Source organism: Branchiostoma belcheri, unplaced genomic scaffold (genome assembly GCF_001625305.1).
Source record: "Branchiostoma belcheri isolate BF01 breed outbred unplaced genomic scaffold, Haploidv18h27 scaffold10, whole genome shotgun sequence".
NCBI classification, from domain to species: domain Eukaryota; kingdom Metazoa; phylum Chordata; class Leptocardii; order Amphioxiformes; family Branchiostomatidae; genus Branchiostoma; species Branchiostoma belcheri.
In genome coordinates this window covers 1677897-1703997 of record NW_017802380.1, presented here as the reverse complement: position 1 = coordinate 1703997, position 26101 = coordinate 1677897, and the positions used below count along the sequence as shown (strand labels likewise).

Genomic DNA, 26101 nt, shown 5'->3' with positions numbered 1-26101 from the left:
CGGGGCACCTTTCCCTTCAATGTGAGAGTCAGCTGGGTAAATAGCAGTGTGTTTCTGGCATGTTTGTCTGTGTGCGTATGTTCTATTCATCCACACACAAAAATAGATGACCTTACACAGTTAGGTCCGTCCTTTCTTTAGAGGCGTCGCAGCAATTATTAATTTCTACTGTGTGAAAGTTCGAACTTTGTACTTATTGCTATAAAAGAAATCTTAATCCTACCGTTGTTTACTTTCAGTCTAAAATAGCATTTGTAATATACAATGTGTGTGAAGCAAAAGTGCTAGCGATAGCATCTTTTTGTTAAACATAAACAGGATTCTAACTCAGAGCAGTGTTAAGTAAATACAATCTGTATTGTTGAGACATGATTAGCATCACCATTCAGGAAAATGTTCACAAGGTCATTCTGCGAAATTAGTAGTAATATGATATTAGAACTTCTTAATTGTTCAGGCATTTAGGTATTTAATAATTTAAGTTATTAAAGGAATGAAACTAATGACACAGTTCCGATGAATTTTTTAACAAAAATTCAGTTTACTACCTTTACTCGTTATGACGTATGAGAGTGTGTGTGTGTGTGAGTCTGTTTTTTTTGTCATATGTTTACGTTATAACCACATTTCGCTCGCGTGTGTTTGTGTTTGAGTCCGTTTATTCTATAATGTTTGTGCTCTAACAGCATTTCGCTAAACCAAGTGTCGTTCCACGTTCTCATTGCATGTTGCATGTTCGTTCCCGCAGGTAGCCGAGAGTTCCTAACCAAACCGCTCGTGCACAATAGCATACTGAACGACCTCAGATATAAGCCCCCCTCCCGGGGGTCCAGCGATAGTGGTAGTCGGGGTCAGGGGTCGAGACAGGCGTCGCGGGACGACCTGGACAGGTTACCGCACTTGCACATGGCCATTCGAACCAACGGAACCATGAGCGACCACGCCGCCTCAGACACGGAGTAAGTCGGACCGATTTCCGTCGGTGGTGGTTTAAAACTTTAATAATTACACCTCTGGTGATGGGATATACTCTTCTTAAATTAAAAAAATTCAAATACAATTTTGTAGAGTAAGTTTCAAAATATCGATTTTTGGTGCTGGTGGTTTGATAATTACTGCTTGGGTGATGGGATATACTCTCTTAAGTTAGAAAAACTCAAAATACAATTTTGTAGCATAAGCCTTACTTTAAATGTTTCGAAATATGGATTTCTGTCGGTGGTGGTGGTTACTGCTGTGTACCGGTTCGGTGGAACTAGTTCCGAACTTGTGAAAATGTTTGGTACTAAAAACATATTGAAATATTGTTATAAGTCATGCCAAAGATTTTATATTTTATGCAACGAACATGTAACCTCAACTCTGGTAATTCAGCCAACTTTAATAACAAAGCAGTGTTATCAAGGCCTCCTGAAGAATGCCTTGAGTACCCAGATATCTGAAGTTTGCATACTTGTAATTGATACTGCATTTAACTTGTTAACGTAAAATGTCTTCAAATTCATTGTTGTTTTGATGTGGCATTTCAAGGGTACCAGCTTGAATTATGAGATGTTACGTGTTCATCACAGAAAATACCAAATCCGCACCATAATTTATAACCATATTTCAATCCTCTCTCTTTTCCAATACCTTTTATACTGATATTATATTACTTCTTGATTACAAAGTGATCACAGTCTCCCAGGTCCTACTTAGTACGAAAAGAATTCTCCACTTTCCCAGCCTAACTCGGGGATTGTACCTCAAACAAAAAGCCATTTGTAATTTCCTGTGTTATCAGTGAAATGGGGGATGTAATGGTTATTAGGGTTTAACTAATTGGCTGCATTTCTGAACTGATTGAACTACTGTAATCCCTTATACGGTGTTCAGTTCTGGTCACATTTTACCCCTAACGATACTGTATTTTCATGTAGAGTTGACTAACCAACGTCACTAACTCACTAACTTTCTAACTCTTCCCTTCTCCCTCCCCTCCCACTTTTTTTCAGACTTGGTTTATTCCATATCATATTATGAGACGCTCTGAAAGGCTTTTTTTCGTTCACTTTTAGTTTCCATCGCACACGTTTTGAGTTTCGCTAAGTTTTGTTTTGTTCTTCGTGTGTTTTGTACAGCGGGAGCAACGAGACCTCCGTATGACGACATGTGACCTATGACCCCTCCGCGTAAGGCCGCGACCTCTGCGGAGAGGCGGAGCACTACCAGAAAGCAGCAAATATTTTTATAAAATACATTTTTATATATTTTGTAATTTTGACCAGTGTTGCTAACAAATTATTTCTGTACATTTTTGTAAGATTGTCGAGAAGCAAATCTAGGACGCCAAGCTATGCTACTGTATGTAAAGGCGAGGTAGAAATCTCTTGTAGTAACAATACAAGGGTTCTTTTTAAATAGTCATGGATTTTGTACATCAGCAATGATATACCCATAATGGGGCCTGTATTTTACAGAACTCATGTTGTCATCAATAGGAAATATGAAATCTAGGTTTGTAAATTTCTTAAGTGTTTTTAAAGAATTCTACTAGAAGAAGCTGGTGTGTATTTTATTTGTTTGACATTGAAGTTGTTTTAAAGCTCACCGACACTTGAACTTGTACAGATTAGTTTTAGTCGTTGGGATGAAATTTCCCGGCACGTAGCGTGTAGGCGATTTTTTTATCAACCGCACAGTGCACTAAGGTTAGGAAACCAACAGTGTAATAATTATGATAATAATGATAATACGACACGTGATTCAGGAAGAAAATTGTGATGTGTACATGGCATTTGTATTGTGTATATTTGGACTAGATGTGTAGGTGTTAGAAATGATTTAGCAATGATAGCGGGCCGTCCAAAAGGGCGCATTACCCTTTGTAATGTACCAGTACTGACTGTACTTCTTTCAATTGTAGAATATTGCTGTAAGGTAACTCTTTGACAGCTCGATTTTTTAACAGTTTGGATTACTATGATGTACCGTGATTCTACAATGAAATTCTCAGATGGGATAGTGAAGTTGTGAAGACTCTCAGATTCTGTACTTGTAATTTTATGTGACTTTACGGCAGCAGATTTTTTAAAGAACTATTTAAAAGTGAATGGAGTATACCCTGCTGTGCCATTGTATTATAGGTGCTTTAGTTTATAAATATGTTGAGACTGTTGGTGATAGTAAGTTTCGTCTGTCGTGTGGTTTAATGTTAAAGCATTAATCGTTGAGTTAATTGTAATTGTAGCTTTCTGTGCAGCTTGTAATAATGATACCACAGAAGTCGAAAACTTCCGAACCACAAACTACATTAGGCTGCATCTGTACAGTCACAAAAACGGCCAAGAACGTAGATGGATCCTCGATAGAAGTGAGCTGCTAAAGGTGTGTTTTTTTGAAAAGTGATTTTGTAAAAGTTAAACTGTGAATTTGTATGCTGCCAATGTTTGGTCTGTATGATATCTTTGTGATCCGAATGGCATCAGATTAAACCTACTGGTATGAATTGACACGTGGTGGTATCTATGTGTTGTGTTGTTCTGGATGGCTGAACTGTGTGTTTGTGTGTCTGGACAGATCTAGAGTAGGTTGACAGCTCATGGGTTGGGAAGATTGACAGAATGACAGGTCAAGCTGTCAGGCACAAGAAATGTATGAACTTGAGAATAGGTTGACAGCACGTGGGTGGGGGAAGATTGACAGGCAGAATAAGAACATGGACAGATATTGATTACACAAAATATTAATGACTGCATGAAGTGGTATAATCCATAGTGGTAACTGCTGGGAATTTCATGCTTGCCTCTTTTGGAAGTTAAGCGAGGATGAACATCGTTAAACATAGCTTATTCAATTCAGTGACTCATTTGCATAATTTATAAGGAAATGCCAGAATAGCTTTTTTGTTGAGATAAGATTGTCATTCGGTGGATGATATGATCAATTGATATCATTCATGCAAATGCGGATCTTATTTGCATAATCAGTAAGAAACATGCACAATTCCTCAAGGTATGAGATCGCGGAACTCTTGTTTATAAGTACAGCAGCTGAAATTTCTACTATGCACAGAATTCGTTCAATGTATGTTACCGACCGGGAGTTACCGATATATGATTTTTATTCCATCACCAACACGAAGAGCGCTCAGTCCCAGAATTAGATCATTTTGAAGTATTTGTAAAGTTGTTGGGCACCCCCGTGTACTTTGCTGATAATATCAGTCCGCTAATAGTGAACCTAAACACACATTACTTACGTCTTAGTGCACAAACTAGACCCCAACACAATAGTATGAGACTATGGCGGGCATTTTTTTGCCCCATGAATATATACTCGGTCTCCCTTTTCATGTTCCCAAGTTACCGGCTTGACAAGATAATGCTTCTGAGTCTGGCATTCGTAAATTGGTCCAAAGGAGATCTACTTATCTAACAATACAGAGGCAACAGACCAGTGATAATGAGGGTATCTCTATCCTCTATCCTAGACAACTAGCCTGACCCTCGACCTCAGCCACTGTTCCGATCTGATGCGTTTCAAAAGAAAGCCTTGGTACAAAACTGTGTCGGGCTGGTCGGTTACCAATTAACAGTAATCACAGTCCAAAACTCAAACCTATTCATCACTAACTGTAACCATATCCTTGCTGTAACATAGAAATATAATTTTCTTTTAGGAAATCAGTTTTTTTGTGTGTGCATTATTATAGTATATTGGCAAGAATTTCGATGGCGTGTGGTTTCCAAGTAAAAGCGAGTAGTATTATTAGTAGTAAACAATCTAGGTCAACATTTCAGCTGCCTGAGGGTTGAATCTTTTAATGTCAGACAGACAACTTTGGCCACATTTTTCAAAATAAGAAATCAGGGTGTTTTGTGTGTGTTATTTATATATTGCAGGAAATTCATTCAACGCTATATGGTTTTTGCAGAAAATGTGATTAAACAATCTATAGCTAGGTCAACATTTTTGCTGCCTGAGGGTTGAATTTATAATTTCGGACAGACAACGTTGGAAAACCATTCGGTGCGTAGTCTAGCAACAAAATACATATGGTGGTTATTAACATCCTCAAAATTTTTCCCGAAATCATAAGAGGTTGATGTTTTGCCATCTGCAGACAAATCGCATTAAATAAATTCTGTCAAGTGTAGACGAATCTAATGGCTTCCTTGTTGGTGGTTTCGGGGCATGAGTAGTTTGAAAATAAAATTTATTGTTATCAAATCCGGCTTATAATTACGTCGACGGGAACCCATATTGACACCATGCAGATTTTCCCGCGGCAGAATCGAAACTACCGCCTCAACTCGAGAACGTTACGTTATGGAAATGAGTAGGAGTCCATTCCGGTGTGAGAGAATCAAACCTTACGTCTTAGGAAAATTGTACTATGTTAATATGCAAAACTGTTACGCCTTCAGGGCATCTTTCTAACATATAATACAATCACTTTACTGTCCATTCATGCCGTTTCTGCTAACTTAATGTGTAGCTCTGGGTCATTATACGATCTAGTCGGACCAAATTCTATACGATACGCCGGAATATACGATAATGCGCTATACAATTATGCATTGTTTTTACAATTGAGTGAATGGTAAATGGTTTTAGTGTTTTACTTTTAGAATAGTATACAATTACCCGAAATATACAATTATACGAAATACAAATAAGTGGAATCCCCTGTATTTGTTTTCTGGATATCCATTAAGAGACACAAAATAATCTTCTACTGCTCAAAGGCAAACCGTTGCGTTTATTCTCACATCCGCGTCGCCTAGGTATAACTTGACTTTCGACATTAAAACTCTTAAAACACGCATTTAAACTGCGATGTACATGGTATATCTAAAATACATATCCTGACTAAAACCGCGCTCCTGGCGGCCGCCCGCCCCGGAGGTCATTAACCTCCAGCCGAGAGAGGCTGGCTAGGAAAATACAATGGTCCAGTAATGTTATCACGAAAGTTCATCTGTGTTGGTAGTTAGATGTTTAAAGTTTAAACGTTTGATACTTTACACAATACTTTTCAAAAAATTTCATTTTAAACACATCCGGTAACATAATTGAGTCATGTGATAGATCGATAAAAAGTTAACGTTAGTTTATGCCCTGAGGAATTCGAAAATAAAACACACCAATTCAGTACCTCGGACATGACAAAAGAAGTTCTTTCTCCTAGGAGTTCCTCTGTTGCCAGGCAGGTAGACATCCGCAACAAGGTCTTCATTAGATGGCTATGATTGTAGTTGTTGTTCGTTATCATCATTTCCTTCTACATTGTTGGACGTAATTTGGGTTGAAGTCATTGACGTCAAGCATTCTCTCCGAATGACGTCATCACAGTTAATTCTCTGCCTTCAGCTTGTTCCGGACACTTTTGCTACCCTGAGACCAAAGTCAAATTTTTCTCTGTTTTTCAGGAGAGAGGGAAACGTAAACTTTGAACGTTTTGCATCCATGAAAGATCATGAAAAATGAATGATATTGTCTCTGTGTGTGTAACCGTATGTGCTTCCAACAGCTTCCAGTTTAATTCTGGACTTTCAGTTTAATTCCGGACTAATTCCCATATCTCAGCAACCTTACATCTAGATGGGCTAATATCGTAAACTGTAGGTAAAAATGATGAAAAATGCGTGGCAGCCATCGAGGACCTCTTGGGGATTAACCCAATTCTGCAGAATTCTGGGAACTGGAGCCAGAATTCTGGGAAGAATTCTGCAGAATTGGGTTAATATATACATTTATTTATTAACTACATATACATATTTCTTACTTCATTTTTACCCATAGTTTACGATATTAGCCCATCTAGATGTACAGTTACTGAGATATGGGAATTAGTCCGGAATTAAACTGGAAGTCCAGAATTAAACTGGAGGCTGTTTTCCACAGATCTGTAGTTAAGAAGACCTGAATGGATTGTAATGATATTTGGTACATGTATGTAGGGAGATATTAAAAGATAAGTTGAAGGTCAAGGTCAATTATGGACCTCCTGGCAGCTGTCCTTGGTACTGCAACAGAACTACCTGTTCTGATATCTTTTGTCCTGGACATGCTATTCATTGTCTTGATTTTTGAGCGGCGGATAGTTTTTCATTTAAAGAAAAGGTGGTGTAGGTTTGGTCCCCTTTTTGCTTCAAGATGTGGTAAATTTATCTTCAAGTATAGGATACACAAATATCTATTGAGAGACACACACACACAAAGACTTTCTATTGCATAGAGGCAAACCTTTATTTTCACATCACCATTGCCTGTATTATTACATAATTCAACATTAAATGAGAAGAACTCTGACATATCTTGAAACATTACAACAAATTGAGGAAAGGAGTCCCGGCACCAACATTGCCTTCCATCATACTAGCATTTTCAAAGGACTTCCAAATAGTTTTTTCATGATTAACTTTAGCTACACAAAATGGAATGATATAAGGATGCACAATCAAAATAATCGAAAATTCATGCTTCCAGTTTCTTTAAGGCCAGTGAAAAATCAAGTCACCCCATGAAAATGCCAGTTAGATCACCAGACTACATAAAATCTGCACTAAGTCTTCTTTTCTTATACATCACAAGAGTGTTTTCACCAGAGTTTCCAAGTACATGAAAAGTAGGGCTAAAATACAAGGTCTCACATGTCGTAGTACTTCTTTACTCCCCTTACATGATTTGCAATACATTTTGCACATGTCTACCGAGTAAAAATGAAATAACTCTCAGTTACACAATACATTTGTACATTTATATGTAATACAATTGCTATCTGAAACAATAATGTCATTGCACCTGAAGAATTGTCAGAATATCTTATATATATACCTCAAATGAATTGTGTATTGCCAACTTTTATGAAATTGAATGCTACATTAAATATAGATCTGTAGAAGCATCTATCTTTTGGAGTTAAACCATTTAATTAAACAATTAGACTCTAAATTCATGAAAAAGGAAGAAATGGTGATGTAAACTTTGGTACAATAGTTGCTGTAGTGTGCGTGTGTATTTTGTTTAGATAGTTAAGGTACATATTAAAGAAGCACTGAACATACAACACACTGTTTTGTAGGAAATTAGAAAAACCCATAAAGACAAACAGCTTGAGAATACATGAATGAAAATTCAGCTGTGTAAAAGATGCTAACTGATACACCTGTAAGGTTACAGACAATGTTGGAATGTAGTAACAAAAGTTGCAATCAAATGCTCTCAATGGGTCTCATTGACAATATGCTTTACAAGCCAACAAGATATTTTGTAACACCAAAACCTTGTTTTCTCAAGTCAGGAAAAAATGTAGATTTGTGTTTGACAGCTTTTTAAAAATCGTTCTACAGAACATATCTGCGTGACAGCTTCTGTGTGTTGTTGAAAAGAATGTGTAATTATGCTTTTGTATGAGACACTGTCTGAGAAACTGTCTTTTTTTTATACGGTATTTCCGCTGTCCCTGGTAACATGTGCAATGAAATGTCATCGGACAGGATGTAATGATCATCATTTGTTCAACTATAAAACCATCATTACAATATCCCTACGTCAGGCCACTATGGAATGACAGCTATCTCACGTAGACCCGCAACTACAATAAATACGGAATGACTATAACTATAATAACGGATGGCGATTAGAGCCTCATTTCCTCTTATTTGAAATTACTTCGTCATAATTCCTGTCGAAGCGTGCCTGAAAGAAACCAAACAAAATGGAGCAATCAGCACATAAATCAATGAAGGTGAATCAGCAAGAGTAGAAAGGAGTAAAGCCTTCAGATATTACCTATGGATGTCAAATAGAAAGAGTTTAAAGTAACTTTCATGTAGAATGGGAGCATCATAGTTTTGCTTCAAACTGTGAATACTTTTGAGGTCGTTGCCTCCAGTCTTTGTCAGAAACTGATGAAAATTTTAATTCTCTCTCTAACACATTGATGGCTTCTGTAAATTTTGGTTGTGTTGAGATACAACATGGCAGTGTTCTTGTTTTCTGTTATGTCAAAAGATTCTTTATTTGGTGGGGGGGGGGGGGGGGTAGCAGTTTTGATAAACCACAAAAATAACTGTGTGCATGTCATTTTCTACTTCAAAACATGAGATGCCACTTGTCAATTTAGAACAGCATCTTATTAAACCCACTGAAAACAGTCTTGACATTAAGGGTTATACAGGGTTAAGATTAAAGACTACAAGTAATCAAGGCCTTTTTTCTGAAGCAAATGGGACTTTTTTGTTATAACTGGTATACACACAGACAGTTGAACATGATCTTTATTTTTTATTTGTTCCTTTTGGTGGCTATGTTTGTTTTCTTTTGAACACAAAAGTAAGCTTTTTCACAAGTCTGAGAACTGAGGAAAAAGGAGGATATCAAGACAGGCAGGAAAAAAAGATATAATATAGACAATTAATTTTCATTCTACAGGCCTTACAGTAAAATTGATAACAGCATTTTCCTATAGAAGGTCTCTCCAACAGAAAACTACAGCAGTGCATGAGACTATCTCTAATGTAATCTACACAAACCAAGGAACAATGTTGGTGCCGGGATCGAATGAACTTTGTGGCAGTACATTGATAATAGTGGCAGGTCAGGGGTAGTCTGGGACTGTGTCAAACATGTACAACTAGTCTTACACATATTGCAGATGATACACATCACCTAACTACTCCAAACAACTACATACCTTCACAGTACTGGCCATAACAGAAATAGACATTGGGTGATGGGTTTTTTTTTTACAAAAATTCATGATTTGATCATAGTTTCTTTAAATTCAGTAGTTTACACCCAAAATTTGGCCATTGTAGCCTAAAACAGAGAAAAAAGTCAGTGGAACAGTTATTCAGCACCAGGGACAGGGAAACTGTGTATGTCCATAAATGTAAAGGTAAAGGTGCACAAAAGGAAAGCAGAAGAAAGTGATGGTCTTGTTTGTCTTGTGTGAATGTGAAAATTTGGAGAAGTAATATATTTCTGCAATGTAAATATGTTATCATATATAATAATAATAACAGCATTAATAATACTGACAGACATGGTAGTTCTACAGGTGTAAACCGTGTAATAGTGAATGTGAAATTTAACCTGAAGTAGAAAACATTTCTCCAGAGTAAATGTGTTTTAAGGACAAAAATGGTGGTGTGAAAGTGACAATGGTTCTATGGCAGTGTCAGCATGGAAATAGTTACAGGTCAGTTTATGGCAGTGTGACAAAGAATATCTAAAGTAATGTGCAACTGTATGAATGTAAAATTTGCTAGTCAGACATAACAACAGAAGTGAAGATGATTAACAAGGATGGCAAAAACAGTATGAATGTGGAATGTTGGGAAGGATAAATTCAGCATAAAGTGCTGGAAAGGATATTTCAGCACCAAGGACAGTGCCACAACTGTAAAAACTATCATGTAAGACAACCCTGTTGGGAGTAAGTAGGAGGTATGTGGAAAAATTCAGGAACTGGTTGACTATATGTGTAACACTATGTCATATGATGCCCTCAACAGTTTCAATACAATCACAGAAAAACCAATACACTTCCCAGAGGTCTGAAATCTGCCTTTTTTTTATACAACAAGAGTCAATTTTACAAGTGTAGCTGCACAACTGGAAATATAATCCACAATAATAGATTATTTCTTTAAGCATGATTTTTTGGGTCACTGTAACAATTATAATACACCCAGTCACACATTTGTAGACTGTCCCACTCATTTACAGGGGTGACAAGCTCTAATGTACTACATGTATCTAGAATAGGGTACAGAATTTTCTTCATACACAACCAGTAAGGAGGTGAGAACCTTACTGGTTGTGTATGAAGAAAATTCTATACCCTAAGTATCTTCCAACCTGATGAAATTATTTACGGAAATGTATCTAGTATGTTTTCATGACAAAGTACCAGACCACCCCTCCCACCACTGCCACAAACGCCCCCAGAATGGGCTCTACCAGGGCTACGACCAGGGCCAAGACCACTATGAAGAAGATACTGACAAGACGAATGGCCTCTTGTGTACCTGTCAGCATCTTTCTAGGCTGCTTATTCGGCCTTTTGTACTTCTTGTCCAACCTGACCTTGCTGGCTTCTGTCGCAACTGATGGGAACATATCATATAAGACAATCTTCATGTAGTTACAGAACAACAGGGGGGAGGGGGCAGGCAACAAAACAAGACTTAGTGCTTTGGTTAGAGATGAGAATATATAGAGAGGTGAGAAATATAACTACAGTTACAGAAAAGAGAAAGGATATAACCACAGTATATTAAAGGAATGGGGAAAGAAGTACAGTACACATAATTCAAAAGGAATGAGAACACAATACTAGCAGCACACAAAGTAGTAGGGATAACCAACATCACCACAGTATGCAAAGCAATGAGACTACAACAACAGATGCACACTATCAGTAAGGGGTGTCTAAAACTATGACACAAATGGGAAAAGTGTGGGAATGAAAGCACTGAAAGTACACATGAAAGAGGTACTGTACAGCTAGCTGATACATGTACATGTATATCACACATGAAAGAAATGGAGCTACAGCTATAGCACACGTGGGAGGGGAGGAGCTACAACTATAGCACACATGGAAGGGGAGGAGGTACACATGGAAGAAGTGGAGCTACAGCTACATGTACATGTATATCACACATGGAAGGGGAGGAGCTACAGGTATAGCACACATGGGGAGGGAAGGAGCTACAGCTATAGCACACATGTGAGAAGAGGAGCTACAGCTATAGCACACATGTGAGGGGAGGAGCTACAGCTATAGCACACATGGGAGGGGAGGAGCTACAGTTATAACACACATGGGAGGGGAGGAGGTACAGCTATAGCACACAGAAGGGGAGGAGGTACAGCTATAGCACACAGAAGGGGAGGAGCTACAGCTATAGCATACATAGATGAAGTGGAGCTATAGCTATAGCACACAGAAGGGGAGGAGCTACAGCTATAGCACACATGGAAGGGGAGGAGCTGCTACAGCTATAGCACACATGGGGAGGGAAGGAGCTACAGCTATAGCACACATAGAAAAGGAGGAGCTACAGCAATAGCACACATAAGAGGAGAGGAGCTACAGCTATAGCACACATGGAATGGGAGGAGCTACAGCTATAGCACACATGGAAGAAGTGGAGCTACAGCAATAGCACACATGGATGAAGTGGAGCTACAGCTATAGCACACATGGGAAGAGAGGAGCTACAGCTATAGCACACATGGGAAGGGAGGAGCTACAGCAAAAGCACACATGGGAAGGGAGGAGCTACAGCAAAAGCACACATGGGAAGGGAGGAGCTACAGCACACATGGATGAAGTGGAGCTACAGCTATAGCACACATAAAATAGGAGGAGCTACAGCTATAGCACACATGGGAGGGGTGGAGCTATAGCTATAGCACACATGGAAGGGGAGGAGCTACAGCTATAGCACACATAAGGTAGGTGCTGGTATGTTTGAAGTGCACATTTAATCAGACAAACCTTCTGAGTCGCCTTCTGTGTCATCTTCATCCTCAATTTTCATGACGCAGAGCTCTCGCTGATTTCTCTCGTATCCCTCCTCACATAGGCACTCGTACGAGCCGATGGTGTTGGTGCAGACTTCATGTTGTAACCTGCACATGACCTTACACTCATCTACATCTGTGAGGAACAAATACATGGAAAGCTTTCAACTTTTCAACTTTATTTGTTCAACCAGGTATCACACTCAGGCCACTCTGGCCTGTTTTTCAGGAAATCCTGGTACAAAAGCACAGACAAACACCTAACAGTTGAACAGATTCACAATACATCCAAAAGTCTAAAAATAGCACATAGATAAAACTAATCTTAAATACAATTCGATAAAAACTGTTTAAAAGTTCTGAGACTAGGCTGCTGTCGTTGTTGTAGGGGGAGTGAGTTCCAGAGATAAGGTCCATAGTACTGTAAGCTGTTCCTGTAATTAGCTTTTGTGTTATTGTGGCTGGCATAGTAAGGACACCGTTGAGCAACCTAACTTGAACTTGAATCACCTATGATTTTATTCAATTGAATTTGACCCATCATGTAAAAGTATGATGTGAAACATAAGAAAACACACAAAATGTTGGCTAATCTTATCTTAGACACTCACAGCAATGTGTGATACATGATGTTCAAAGTGTTTGATGCTTCACGTTCACGTATGTCTCAGCTTCGTAACCTGTAACAACTACATGTTTTCTTCAACTTACCCTCACATACTTCCTCCTTGTTCTTTTTGAAGCCCATCCTGCACCTTTTGCAGTGCTCGGGTCCAGGACCGGTGCAACCATGACAGGCTCTGGCACAGTCTGGGGAGACAAAATGAGAAAATACATTGACAACATATACATAGAAAGCAACTTACATTTGATTATTGGTAGTGAAGGAGAAGCCAAACAGAGGAAACATGGAACAATAAGGCCAGTGGGGTCATGTGGCATATCCACTATGATCAAATCAGTGTTCAGTATGGCCTGATTACCTTTGTCTAGAATGTTTTGGATAGTGTCTGTATATTTAGGACTTTTCTACTGTATACGGTCTGGTCTGACATCAATGAATACTGTAACTGAAATGCTTAGATATAAGGTATGAGGCACATACTAGAAATAGCTTAGCCATGTATTAAGAATAGATGATGGATGGATACCTAAAACAGCCTTAAATTGGACACCTGCTGGGAAAGAAATACAGGCAGACCTAAAACCACCCGGAGAAGAACTGTGTCAGATGACCTGGCATCTATATGGGACTGTCCTGGCGATCAGTGAAGAAGGTGGCCGAGGACAGACCCAGATGGAAGGGAAAAGTCTCAGCCTTATGTCTCGCAAGGGATGAAGAGGATAAGTGTAGGCATACATAATAGAAGATTGACCCACCTATACAGGTACCGTCCACCATGTCTGCTGGAGGTTTACATTTCACACAGTTTTCTGGACCAAGACCTGTACAACCCGTGCACAGCTCATGGCATTCTGGGTATTAAAAAAAAGGACACTTTGTTAGACAAACATGCATGAACAGGTTGTTTCACATCATAAAATAATCAAGTTGTTTCACAAGGTAAAACTTAAAGCAGTCGTCCTAACTTGTGTAATGCAGTTTTGCTAAAGTTTGCACTGCTTTCAGACAAACACACCAGGTCACCCCTACTCTCACTAGAGTGTTGGATTCCTTTGTATGCAGTAATTTTTGCTAGTTTTTGACAAGGAAGTAAAAGAAGAAGAACAAAAAAACTTACCTTCACAGGAGCCTTCGAGCAGGACATGGTTCTCCCTACACTTCCTACACTCATTAGCCTCTGGTCCAAAACACTCCTCACAAGCTTCGTTACACTCTGGTGGTGGGAGGGAAGGGAACATCACATCAACCTTCTCAGTCATCTCTACTATCTGCAATGTGGCCAACTCATTCAGTCATATTGCCTCCTAAGAAGGGCTTTACAAAGCAGCTTTTTTAAGCTTTCAATATACTTTTCTTTCTGTATCCTATCATGAATAAAGAATGGTTCAAACAAACAAACAAACAAACTTATTTGAATCTTTAAACTCTCTAAACAGTCAGTGTTGGTCAGTTCCGTCATTTGTCAAAAAGGATAAACAACAAAAATATACAGTACACATGTAAAAACATGGCTACATCAATACTGTCTAGTTAGAGATAGTTAGAGAGAGAGAAAGTGAGTGAGTGAGTGAGTTAGTGTGTAATTTAGGAAAGGACACAATAATGAACCCACTATCAGTACAGTGACACTCTACTCTAGCTACATGTGGCTACTCTAAGCTACAGAAGACTTGCAGACAGAAGTGGGTTATTGCAGACATACGGAAACACTTGTGACCGCCGACAATGTTGATGCAGTACATTCCCTTCGGGCATGGTCGCAATTTCTCATTACACTCATCAACATCTGTAGGAAAAATATCACTGAGTACAACAACTCGAAAATGATCATCAGACATATCACTTTAACTGTTCCATACTGTTATGTTGATGAGATTCTAGAAATATTTACACTTCTGTTTCAGTACCAAGGACAGGTAAAAACTACATGATCTCATTGATATTCTACAATCACTGAGTTAAGTGAGTCCGCAAAGCGTTACTCTTTAAAAGTTGTTTGAAGAAAACAGAAAAATTCCAAAAAATACACTTGAACTTGAATGTAGCATAAGGAATAAACCTGAAGAAGCTATGCAACTAACTTTTCTATTTTAATCAACTTGAACTTCAATCAACACAAGGAAAAACATGAACAAGGAAAAACCCAGAAAGCGGACCTATGCAGCCGGACCCCTCCACATAGTTCCAACCCTTGTGACAGGCCAGGCAGTTCTCCAGACCAGGACCTTTACATGTTATGTTACATCCATAGTGGCAGCCTGGGGGTCAACATGGGGGTTAGCAACAACATAGACAAGTACATGGTATGTTACATCCATAGTGTCAGGCTGGGGGTCAACATGGAGGTTAACAACAACATGGACAAGTGCACAAAACACAGACAAACACTGACAATAAGTTTAATTTAAAAGGAAGTTGTTAAAGATAGAAATTTCTGCTATGCTATGCAATTATTATATTAGACATAAAATTAAAATCAAAAGTGAATGCTAAATATGAATAACTATTGTTAGTTGCCTGTAATGGAATATTCACTTTGTATACAGTAAAGCAAAGAAAGTAAGAAATGAGTCTGTCAACTTGTCACAGTCAGTCAGTCACTGTTGCAATAAAAGTTATTACATTGTAACAGTTTTTAAACCAACATATTAGATGTTAGCATTTGAATTAACTTCTTTTCCCTTTAAAGTTGATTTTCAAAAACATTTTGGCATCCCTGATGGTAAGTTTGTAATGAATTGATTGGCCCCTTAGGGTCTATATATTACTTGCTATAAAGGGAGATCCAAACCAGTTCGATTACTTCTGTGATTGATCCATATGTTTACTCTACTGACAGGTATATGGTCTTATAGTTTACAGGGAGTTTAGTACTTAGTTACTGAGTATATGTATGCAAACATCTCTTTCCCTAAGGTCATGGCCGTTACAAGTTCCTACCTAGCCTCCATAGCATGCCAAAAACTGGGAGTTTTGGGGGGTCCTCATGGCCTTCGGTAGCTTTTATGTGCTATTTTCTGATTGCATATAGACAACATAGCCGGCCTGGTTGAATTACCCCCGTTAGAACTGGGCTAATCAGAAAACAGCCAAAGACCACCAAAACCCCAGTTCTATGAGCCTGCTATGGACGCTATTCCTACCTTTGCAGCTGACATGTGTGGTGTTCTTGTACTCTTCGTAGTGGTCGTTGGTGCACTGTTCACACAGTGCCCCCTGGTAACCCTTGTCACAAGTGCAGGCCCCAGTGCCTTCCCTTGTCCCATCACCCTGAAAGTGTTTATCCTTGTTTATCCATGTTTAAAAGTTCCACAAAATATGTGAAACAATTCATAAAAAAAGTTCTGAGCAATTTATGAAATATTTTGGTATCGTAAAATGTCAAGTTCAATAATCTGCAAATTCTCTGGTAGGGACATCACGCAGATGGGGAGAGCTAATGTTATATACCGTTGTTTCTTGCAAGCAAGACACAAGAGTTCAGGGACCTCATGATTCCATGACATATTTTGAACTTAAGAAAATTTATTGTTTTGTTTTGATTCATTTATTATGCACGTAAGATTTAATCAGCATAATAATTTTTGAATGGTTGGTCTTACATACCAAAACTTCATGTAATGTGATAAATGCTTTTGATTGATAAACACAGTATCAAGGAGGTTATATTAAGACCTCCTTGATAGTATGAAACACTATGTAACTTACATCACACTTTCCATGGTCAGAGCAGACTTTCTCTCGTCCAATGGGACAATCTGGAAGGGGAGGAGAAGATAAACAAAATGTAATCAACAATCAATCATAATGAAAACAAGAAAAGCTGCCAGGAGGCCCAAAATCAATCATCCTACCCACATACCAAAACTACTCTGACCACATGTATCTAGAAACATAAACAGACCTTAGATCATCTAAGTGAGAAATAAAGACTACTGTATGATGTTGAAACTGGAAACATAACTGCAAGTAAAACTTACCTATACACCTTGGTCCCCATTGGCCTTCTGGACAACATACTGGTAAAACCAAACACAATACATTTATTTCATCATCAATGCTAGGTACTATTTTCACCTAAGTTGAGTAAGGAAAAAGGGCAAAACGTTTTAATAGGGCCTACAACTTACAAGGGATTCAAACCCAGAATCTTTAGTTACTTTATAAGTCAACCATTGAACCCAACCACAATACCACCTTACCACCACAACATTATCAATCACACCATGATGTGAGGATATGTTAGGAAATTCAAACAAGAGAACTAGCAAAGGAAAACCCTAAGGTAAGGATGTACTCACCTTTAATGTGATCTATACAAAACCACTTGTACAAGTTGATGTCAGGACTCTCACTGTTCAGAGAAATAGGAAAATTGTAAAAAAAAGGTACTTTTAATATATAGGATATTAATATTGATGTTTTGTCAATTGTAACTTCATCATGAAAATGATCCAGGAAGCATTGTGGAATATTTCTATGATTATGGAAGGAAAACATATTGTTTTTGCTCTGTTTCCTCCTCCTGTTCTTCTTCTTCTCCAAACCAATAAGGTCAATGACCAGAACCAGACGTCTGTCACCATGGTAACTGGTGTTGGATTACATCATGCTGCAATTTTATAGCAGGAGGGATTTAGGCTCCTGTCTGACCATATATATATATGTGTGTGTGTGTGTGTGTGTTTGAGTAAGAATTGACACAGCAGACCATATGCGAATTAAGGTAGACATTATGCATTTTGCTTTTTTTTTTAAAATGTAACCTTTCTAGTTTTATTTCCAGTTTCATGTTTAATTTTTCTAGAAGATAAAAAAAATGGAGATGAAACTGACTCTTTTTGCCACCACTCCTCCAGTAGCTCCTCGTGTTCCTCCACCAGAGCGTAGCAGGCGTGGTTGTCCTTCACACACAGCTGCTCGATGATCTCCAACAGACGAACCTCGCTGAAACACCAACATCACATATTTTTGTACCATACGCATGAGCCAAAATACACTGTCAGGTTTCTTAACAACCCCTTCACAGACTCGTACATATCGGTTAGCACGGATACACAACTTGAAGAAGTTAATCTCCTGGTAGATATCGTGGGGGTAAAATAGTAGCAGTTTCTGATTGGCCCACATGGTATGATAGTCCTTAAGGGACAGTTTAAATCTTATCCTTCCTTAAGGTGATCTGAAATAAATTTCCACTGATTCTTAAAAACTGGTTGATCATTCAAGGCTAAAAAAAACTTCAGTACAGTTAACTACCATTGAACTGGTAAGAATATGTTTGAGAGTGTTGGTTTAAGTTGGAAGGGCCAAAGCTGCAATGTTTGGACACATTACATTTGCTTATACATGAATTTAGTTTAAGGCATAATCTCTTATCTACAAGTTTGAATGGCCTATCCTACGAGTAGAAATCACACTGTCCTTGTCCTAAGAGATGGAGTGTTCTATTACTACATGTACTAGGCTGAGGGGGGGGGGCTATGTGGACTTCAGACTGTTACTACGCTGAAACTGTCTCAACACCAGTGTTAACAGAGGTAAAGGATCAAAGCATTTTGTTGTCATTGATTTTTGTCATCAATTTATTAAGATGTCTGTTTACTGCAACAATGGTGTTGAGTGAGAAATAAGGAGGGGGTGGGGTCAGTCAGAAAGTCACTGTCAAGGTCACACTCGTCCAACCTTTCTGTCCCGTCCTTCTTCATACGTCTCCAATGAGAGCTGGTGGGTCAAGCGAGTCGTCGTTAGTGATAGAAAAGAACATGCAGACAAAACAAAAATGGTTTTATGTGTTGTAATTAAATGGTTGTATTGATAAAATCCTATGTTCCAACACTGTTGAAACATAGGTTAAGTTACGTCGATGAAGGTTAGACATCCAGGTAATACGATACACCAAAAAGCAGTTACTCAAGCAACTGGATATGATTTTGGAAACGGTAAGTTTCCAAACCGTTGCGAAAATCATATCCAGTTGCTTGCGTAACTGCTTTTTGGCATAGCTAGGTTAAGTTGCCTCTAATTATGAAGCCCAGGAAAAAGAAGTGTTAGATATTGATAGAGAAGCTTTCTTCATGCAACAAAAAGAGACTTTCGTAGGGTCAACTACTAACTATAAAGAGAAAGAAATTGCCCAATACTCCTATCATCCTTAAGAATTTTGGACCAAAAATAAAAAGAGTGCACAATTTTACTTCAGACATTCATAACCAGGGCTTTGTCCCAAATCATAACCTTTCTGGGATCCCCTACCGCAAAAGTACACCAGCCTCTATTAATCTTTTCCACCACCAGGATGTGGGATTCAGGAGTAAGCAGGGATGAGGGTCCTTAATCGTGGCGGAGCATTGTTCGGTTGGAACTCTGAACTCGTCATCAAGTAGTTTCAGCCTAACGAAGTACGTGGCCTTACGTGTCCCACGTGTCATTCGTACATGTGGTTTCATGTTACTAAATCCTGCACTTTTGTACGACATCCTAATAACAAAATCTACAAAAGATGATCTTAACCCCCCCCCCCACCAGTTTGTACTGGAACAGGTGGTTTTGGGCTATTCCATTACTGTGAGGGGTGGATTGCTAGTTATCCTTTGACTTTTCCTTCTCAACACAATAGAAAACATTCTCCGAGCAACACTAAAATCACTACACAATTTTGCCACATAAAACAGTGTTGCACATATAAAATAAGATAAAATACAACACTGTGTATTCCAAGTGTCATGCTGAATACACTGTGTTGTATTTTATTATGTTACACCCATCTGAGAAAATGTTTGTTTTAATTAATTTCTCCCCTGAGATTCGTCTTACTGTAATGTAAAAACCACAACCTGTTGCTCCAACACAAATGTATCCTTTATACTTCTAAGAGCAGTGTTTTTAATCAAATAACATCTGAGATAAAATCAGGAATAAAATTTGCAAGATATGCAAGAAAATACTAGTACTAGTAGCTAGTACTAGTAGTAATCTATTTGTTTAACAAGTATGCACATGTCATATCCAGTGATATGAAAAAAAATGTATCACATACTAGTAGATCCATAAAATTATGTACAGACGTACGCTTCAGCTATTACAAATACAGTCATTTTCAATGAAGTCTCTTGCCGGATTTTCCTACCTTCTCCTGTACTCCTTGAGGTACGTCTCCTCCCAGTCTGTGTTCCCGCCTCCGTAGCCCCCCTTCTCCGTCTCAGCGTACTTCTGAGCGAACCTGTCCGTGATTCCCTTACACGTCTCACAGTTCCACTGCAAGCCCGCTGCTGGGCTGTGCCACAGGAGGAGAAAGAGAAGACAGGAAAGGGCAGCAACGGTGTTCCTCATCGTCCTCGTCATCTTAGAAGACTAGTAGGTCTGTGTGTGTTCAGCTGAAGCCGAACGACATGAAAAGTCAGGCGAGAACTTTGGAAGAAAAGTGGGAGGGGGGTAAAGGAAGGTTCTCTCTGTGTTGGTCTCTACCAACTGGTGGCTAAGTCGACGTGTAGCTCCGATATAAAGGCTCTTTTCGTCACATAAAATGACGTGACATGTTGCGCTGAAGAGGGCTAGAAGATCCTGGTTTGAGTCCGGACTCGGCGTTTTCAGGGTCCTTCAGATTTTAGGCTTCGCCACCGCTACAACAACCTGGTGTTGTGATGAGGTGTTCTTCACAAACCGGATGCGCGATCAGCTGTTCGCGATTTCACTCGGAAGAAAAACCTCCTAGAAATTGTCTCTACTCTATTTGACACGACGCTAAGGAAAGTTCTGACTTCTTGGAAACTACTTGATGGCTGACCTCGAAAGGTTTACTCAATTTCGGACAGAACTAGCCGAGAAAAACGAGGCTTTTTAACTTCCTGGTCTGCCAAAACCCGGCTCCACGTCCATGGGCGCCGCCATCTTGTTTATGTTGGCCAATCAGAGCGCGCCACGCTGGGGAAGCCCACTTTGACACGCCTGGGATCTCCCTGGCGTCACACATCCCAAAACTCCCGCCAAAGTACTTTAATTAAACACGTGTACATTAGCCTCTACCAGGCTTCGGGAGGCGGCTGGAGAGAGTAGAAATTGGCCAAATAGAGAGATAACATGCCAGGGAAGCTGGTCCGCTAGAGAGTATATTTTTCATCGGCAAAATGTACTCTCTAGCGGACCAGCTCCCCTGGCATGTTATCTCTCTATTTGGCCAATTTCTACTCTCTCCAGCCGCCTCCCGATGTCTGGTAGAGGCTAGTGTACACATACAATCAGAGATGGCAAACTTCAACCCCTTGGGTATACCCATACAAGTCGAAAATTCACTTCAGATCCTTGGATTCAATATCATTGCTGTTCCATATCGTCTTGGTTTGACGTAGCAATGTAGCATGGCATCCGTTCAACACGCAATTTCAGCCAGGACGTTTTTAAAAACCTAATTGATTTCGGTAAAAAAAACTTTATTTAAAGTGTTTGGTGAAGGAATTAAAAACACACGCACTCACTCACTCACTCACTCACTCACTCACTCACGCGCGCGCGCGCACACACACACACACACACACACACACACACACACACACACACACACACACACACACACACACACACACACACACACACACACACACACACACACACACACACAAACTGAGTTCTTTTTTGTTTGCGCATCTGTCTATTGATGGATATTTTAGTTTGGATATAGATGGAGATATTAAGCCACTCTACAATGTAGGCAAACTTTTTACACACTAAGTGGGTAATGAGGTACAAAATGACCTTTCACCCTAAAGTAGGTTGACCTTTCATCCCAAGCTAGATGTGGCGACGGAAGTTTCCAGCAAGATTGTGCGGAGGTAAAGATCAACACTGAAAGCAGGTAAGAAACTTGATTAAGCGAAAAATTATTGCCTTATCATGAAGGGTAGGAGATAAAGGCCATCTCTACGGTATATAGACCTCATTTAGCACTTTTGGGAGTGAGAAATTTGGGGAGGAATGCGAGGCGAAAACAGCCGCAAAGTCTTACGAAACAAAGGGGACTCGTTTCTGCAATAAAAAGTTAACGTTAAGGACTTGAAGTGTGCTATAAATATGTTTGACAACAGAAGCCTTGCGTGGCTTACGTGGCCAACTTTGGAAAACATGTTTGTATTGAATAAAAGTTGTTGGGAATAAAACTGACATGGGGTGGGGACAGTATTAAATATTAAAAGGAAAGGGATGAGGCTGTAGGGACAGGAAGGAGTTATCCTAAAAGCGGGAAGGTACATGTATATTGCTTTCGTGTTGTGTATGTGTTGGTAGCTATAAAACAATTCACGGAGGGTTTGACGGATTTGATTTGTGATATTACATTAGTTATTGGGCCCAGATGATGTGGCTTTTTCCCCCCCACGTATCTGAGAATATAAAGTAATTTGACACCCCCTTGCAGAGCAGTGCATGTGATAGTCTATAAGTAATTTAGATCTATCATCAATCATATATGTTTAACAGTCAGGGTTATACCACTTTTTCAAAATGGGGGTGGCAGACCCTAATGAAAAGTGCAATATTTCACGATTTTGGTTTTCTATATTACACCAGTGTGTCAAGGGGTCACGTTACAAAAAAAATCATTTTTATTACATTGTATATAACATTATAAGATAAAAGATCAGCCTAGGTCAGCACTTTATCTCTTGCTACAGCTACTGTAACAGCGCTAAGAGGAGGGCACAAGGCTCGCATAAGACAAAATGTTTGCTATGAAGTATCATATGTTGGGGGTTGCATTTGAGTGTTTGCACCTGCAGTATAACTCATGGTCCTTTGAATGGACTTGTTTGAATTTCGGCACTTGGTTTAGAGTTATTGAGGTCCTAAAGAACTCTTATAATATGGGGCATTTTAGCAGTGTTTGCAGGTGATGCAATAAAATAATTCAGAGCCCCCCGTGTTGTATGTCTTGTGGGTGTGGTGGTATCATCTATTACAAGTCAACATGTTTTGTCTGAATTGAGGTCACTTTATATTACTGTGGACTGGTGCCAGCCAGCTGGTAAGTCTGACCAGTGGACTACATGCATGTATCTACATGTGTGTGTGTGCGCGCGCGCGTGCACGCGCATGAGTGTGTGTTAAACTTTGTGTTTGCGTGCGTGTATGTTCATTGGTGTGTTTGAGGATGGCCTTCAGCACCAAGGACAGACCAGTTTGGCTGCGCACATGGGAGTGATTGTACTTTCAGGAAGGATCTGTTTTTAGGCCGTATTGTGTAGTATGATGGTGACATCACCCATCTTTTTCTTGTAGTTTTTTAGTGTTAATATTTCTATTAATGTGATGTCTGAATATATTTTCAGCAGTCATTCAATCATTGTGATCTTCATGGAGTATATATAACGTTACTTCCTGAATTTGCACTCCTGTTTCACCAATTTTTTTTTTTTTTACTTAATGTGTTCAAATGTTATGTCATAGGTTAGAAATGGCAGAGGCAAGTAATTGGTATCCTACTTCAGTTCCGGAGAACCCCTATGATAGGTCTCCTGTTGGAGTTTTGTGGGACAAGGGTGCAAGCGATATCGAAGGTCAACCGGGTCAACCCATAGAAACCAGTTTGGACAGTCAGCCAAAGACACATACTGCTAAGATTAAGAAACCCTACTTGTGTGAGCAGTGTGGGTACAGGGCAAGTAGCAAGTCTGCCTTATCCTATCACATGAGAACTCATACAGGAGAAAAACCCTACAAGTGTCACATCTGTGATTACTCTGCTGCACGGAGAAACCGTTTGGCTAACCATCTAGCAAAACACACCGGTGAGAAACCCTACAGGTGTGGGGAGTGCCCATACAGAACAACTCAGAGTTATGACTTGACCAAACATATGAGAAGTCATACCGGTGAAAAACCCTACAAGTGTGACCAGTGTGACTATTCTACAGCATATAAATCCTGCTTGGACGTCCACCATCGAGCAAAGCACACTGATGAGAAACCCTACATGTGTGGGTACTGTGGGTACAGGGCAGCTCAAAAGGCTACCGTATTCATACATATGAGAACACATACAGGTGAAAAACCTTTCAAATGTGACATCTGCGATTATTCTGCAGCACAAAAAACCACTTTGGACGGCCATGTAGCAGCAAAACACACTGGTGAGAAACCTTACATGTGTGGGGAATGTGGATACAGGACAACCCACAAGTCTCACTTATCCCTACATATGAGAACTCATACTGGTGAAAAACCCTTCAAGTGTGACCAGTGTAGTTATTCAGCTGCACAGAAATGTCATTTGGACAACCATTTAGCAACTCACACTGGTGAGAAACCCTACATGTGTGAGCAGTGTGGATACAGGACACCTTGGAGAGGACACTTATCTCTGCATATGAGAACTCACACCGGTGAGAAACCCTACATGTGTACGGAATGTGGGTACAGGACAGCTTGGAAGCATCACTTATTCCGACATATGAGAACTCACACTGGTGAAAAACCCTACAAGTGTGATGACAATCTTCGCCAAATGATGTTAGCTTTTAAGGATTGATTATGCATCTTTGTATAGATTACTATGCACAACTGAAAGTATAATGTACAAAAACACACTGTATTTGTCTAAGTGCCCATTTAATAGAAGAAATTTTTCATCTACAAGTTCCTCAGGTTTCTTTTTTCACAAACAAGGTGTAATTCACAACATTTTCCTTTCTCAATTTGATTTTCAATTACTACATAATTGAATGTATTGACAGTGATGAATTCAATTTTACAACATCACCATGAAACTTTTTTGAATGTGTGTCGAGTATTTTTGTCTCAGCAGTTGAGAACTACAACAATAATTTACTTGTAGCCATTTGTATTGTCATTACTGAACAACATTAGTTCTAAAAGAGATATTTGAGGAACTCAAAATGATTATTTTCATTATCAGTTCTAAAATATTTGAGTCTTTTAGGGTCCTTTGCTTTACATTTTTTAAAATAAGTAATTGGAGTTTGTTTTCTGTAGCAATTTTTTCAAGCTGTATCTGTTTTGTTTTGAGAGTAAACTCTGTTTGATAATAGAAAAGTTAATCAGAATGAAATTCAATTGGTGATTCATAGTCTTTTCTCTTTCATCTTATTGTTTTGATAGTTTCAGTTAGTTTTCTTATATTTTTGAACATTCATCTAATTTTATTGTATTTTTTCATTTTTCTTGTGTTACAGACTGTTCTGTTTTTTGGCCAGTAGTACAGGTAGAAATATTTGTGTGTATATAGATTTTTTTAATCTTAAGAATTGGATTAGTGGCTAAGCCTCTTCCTTTTTTTGTATATATATTTTGTATTTGATAAATATCAATAAACATGTTACATGATACAATGTATATGAAACGAGTATGTGGTACTTTTTAGTGTGTAAATGTTGTTTCTACATGGATTATTAAATTATTCATAAATGAAGAATTTTTTCCTTAGCTCTTTAAACTTGAAACTTGAGCTCCAATGACAAAAATATACATAATTATAGCACAAGATCATAGCCAACCTTTTGTGAACCTTGTTACACACTAAAGAACATTTTCATCATTTCTGTGTCTGCTGCCATGTTGGTGTTCGCATTTGCAATCCAATGAATCATACTACAGTGGTAAAAATACTTTTTTTTTTCAGTTTTCTGCAATATTGCAGAATGCCAAAATTTTGCTCTGCAATTCGGAAATACTTGCAAATACACACTTAAAAGTCTGGGTCTAAATTGCATGTTTTACATTCTACATGAAATTTGAAAAATACATGCAAAATTACTTGAATGTATATTATAGAGTCAGTAGTAAACACAAAAGCTCTTAAACACCATTGAACCCCTAGCCTGATTTTTTCAGTCTGCAAAATTGCAGGTTTCTTAATTGTTCTTGTGCAATATTGAAATGTCTGCAAAATGCAGACTGCAGATGGGTATTTCTAACACTGTACTAGTATCTCAAATAATTTGG

At 38.8% G+C, this 26101-nt stretch overlaps 3 protein-coding genes across 8 annotated transcripts in view; 2 read left to right on the top strand and 1 right to left on the bottom strand.

The window, feature by feature from the left end:
• LOC109471571 (cadherin EGF LAG seven-pass G-type receptor 2-like) overlaps window positions 1-3493 on the top strand; it is a 74506-nt gene extending 71013 nt beyond the window's left edge. Inside the window, 2 exon segments of the mRNA XM_019770925.1 lie at window positions 749-959; window positions 2121-3493. Coding sequence (XP_019626484.1) covers window positions 749-959; window positions 2121-2145 — 236 coding nt within the window. The 3' untranslated portion in view covers window positions 2146-3493.
• Window positions 3494-7217: 3724 nt separating this feature from the next.
• On the bottom strand, window positions 7218-21055 carry LOC109472669 (cysteine-rich with EGF-like domain protein 2-A). Of its 6 annotated transcripts, none has more exons than XM_019772529.1 (15): window positions 20280-21055; window positions 18836-18874; window positions 17987-18097; window positions 17452-17504; window positions 17131-17169; window positions 16859-16908; window positions 16294-16420; window positions 15307-15408; window positions 14853-14936; window positions 14268-14363; window positions 13906-14001; window positions 13237-13335; window positions 12500-12661; window positions 11022-11099; window positions 7218-8685 (listed from the first exon to the last, which is right to left on the bottom strand). In XM_019772529.1, the coding sequence occupies exons 1-15, from the start codon at window positions 20492-20494 to the stop codon at window positions 8663-8665; spliced, it is 1374 nt and encodes a 457-aa protein (XP_019628088.1). In that variant the 5' UTR covers window positions 20495-21055; the 3' UTR covers window positions 7218-8662. The 6 variants fall into 6 exon arrangements, with proteins under 6 accessions (XP_019628088.1, XP_019628103.1, XP_019628072.1 ...); XM_019772513.1 differs by lacking the exon at window positions 7218-8685 and adding an exon at window positions 10726-10756 and having other exon boundaries at window positions 10886-11099; XM_019772544.1 differs by lacking the exon at window positions 11022-11099 and having other exon boundaries at window positions 20280-21054.
• An 882-nt stretch (window positions 21056-21937) lies between these two features.
• On the top strand, window positions 21938-25463 carry LOC109473043 (zinc finger protein 239-like). The gene is made up of 2 exons (XM_019772940.1): window positions 21938-22001; window positions 23588-25463. Exon 2 carries the CDS (start codon window positions 23595-23597, stop codon window positions 24666-24668), a length of 1074 nt encoding a protein of 357 aa, XP_019628499.1. The 5' UTR covers window positions 21938-22001; window positions 23588-23594; the 3' UTR covers window positions 24669-25463.
• The last annotated feature ends 638 nt before the right edge of the window (window positions 25464-26101 follow it).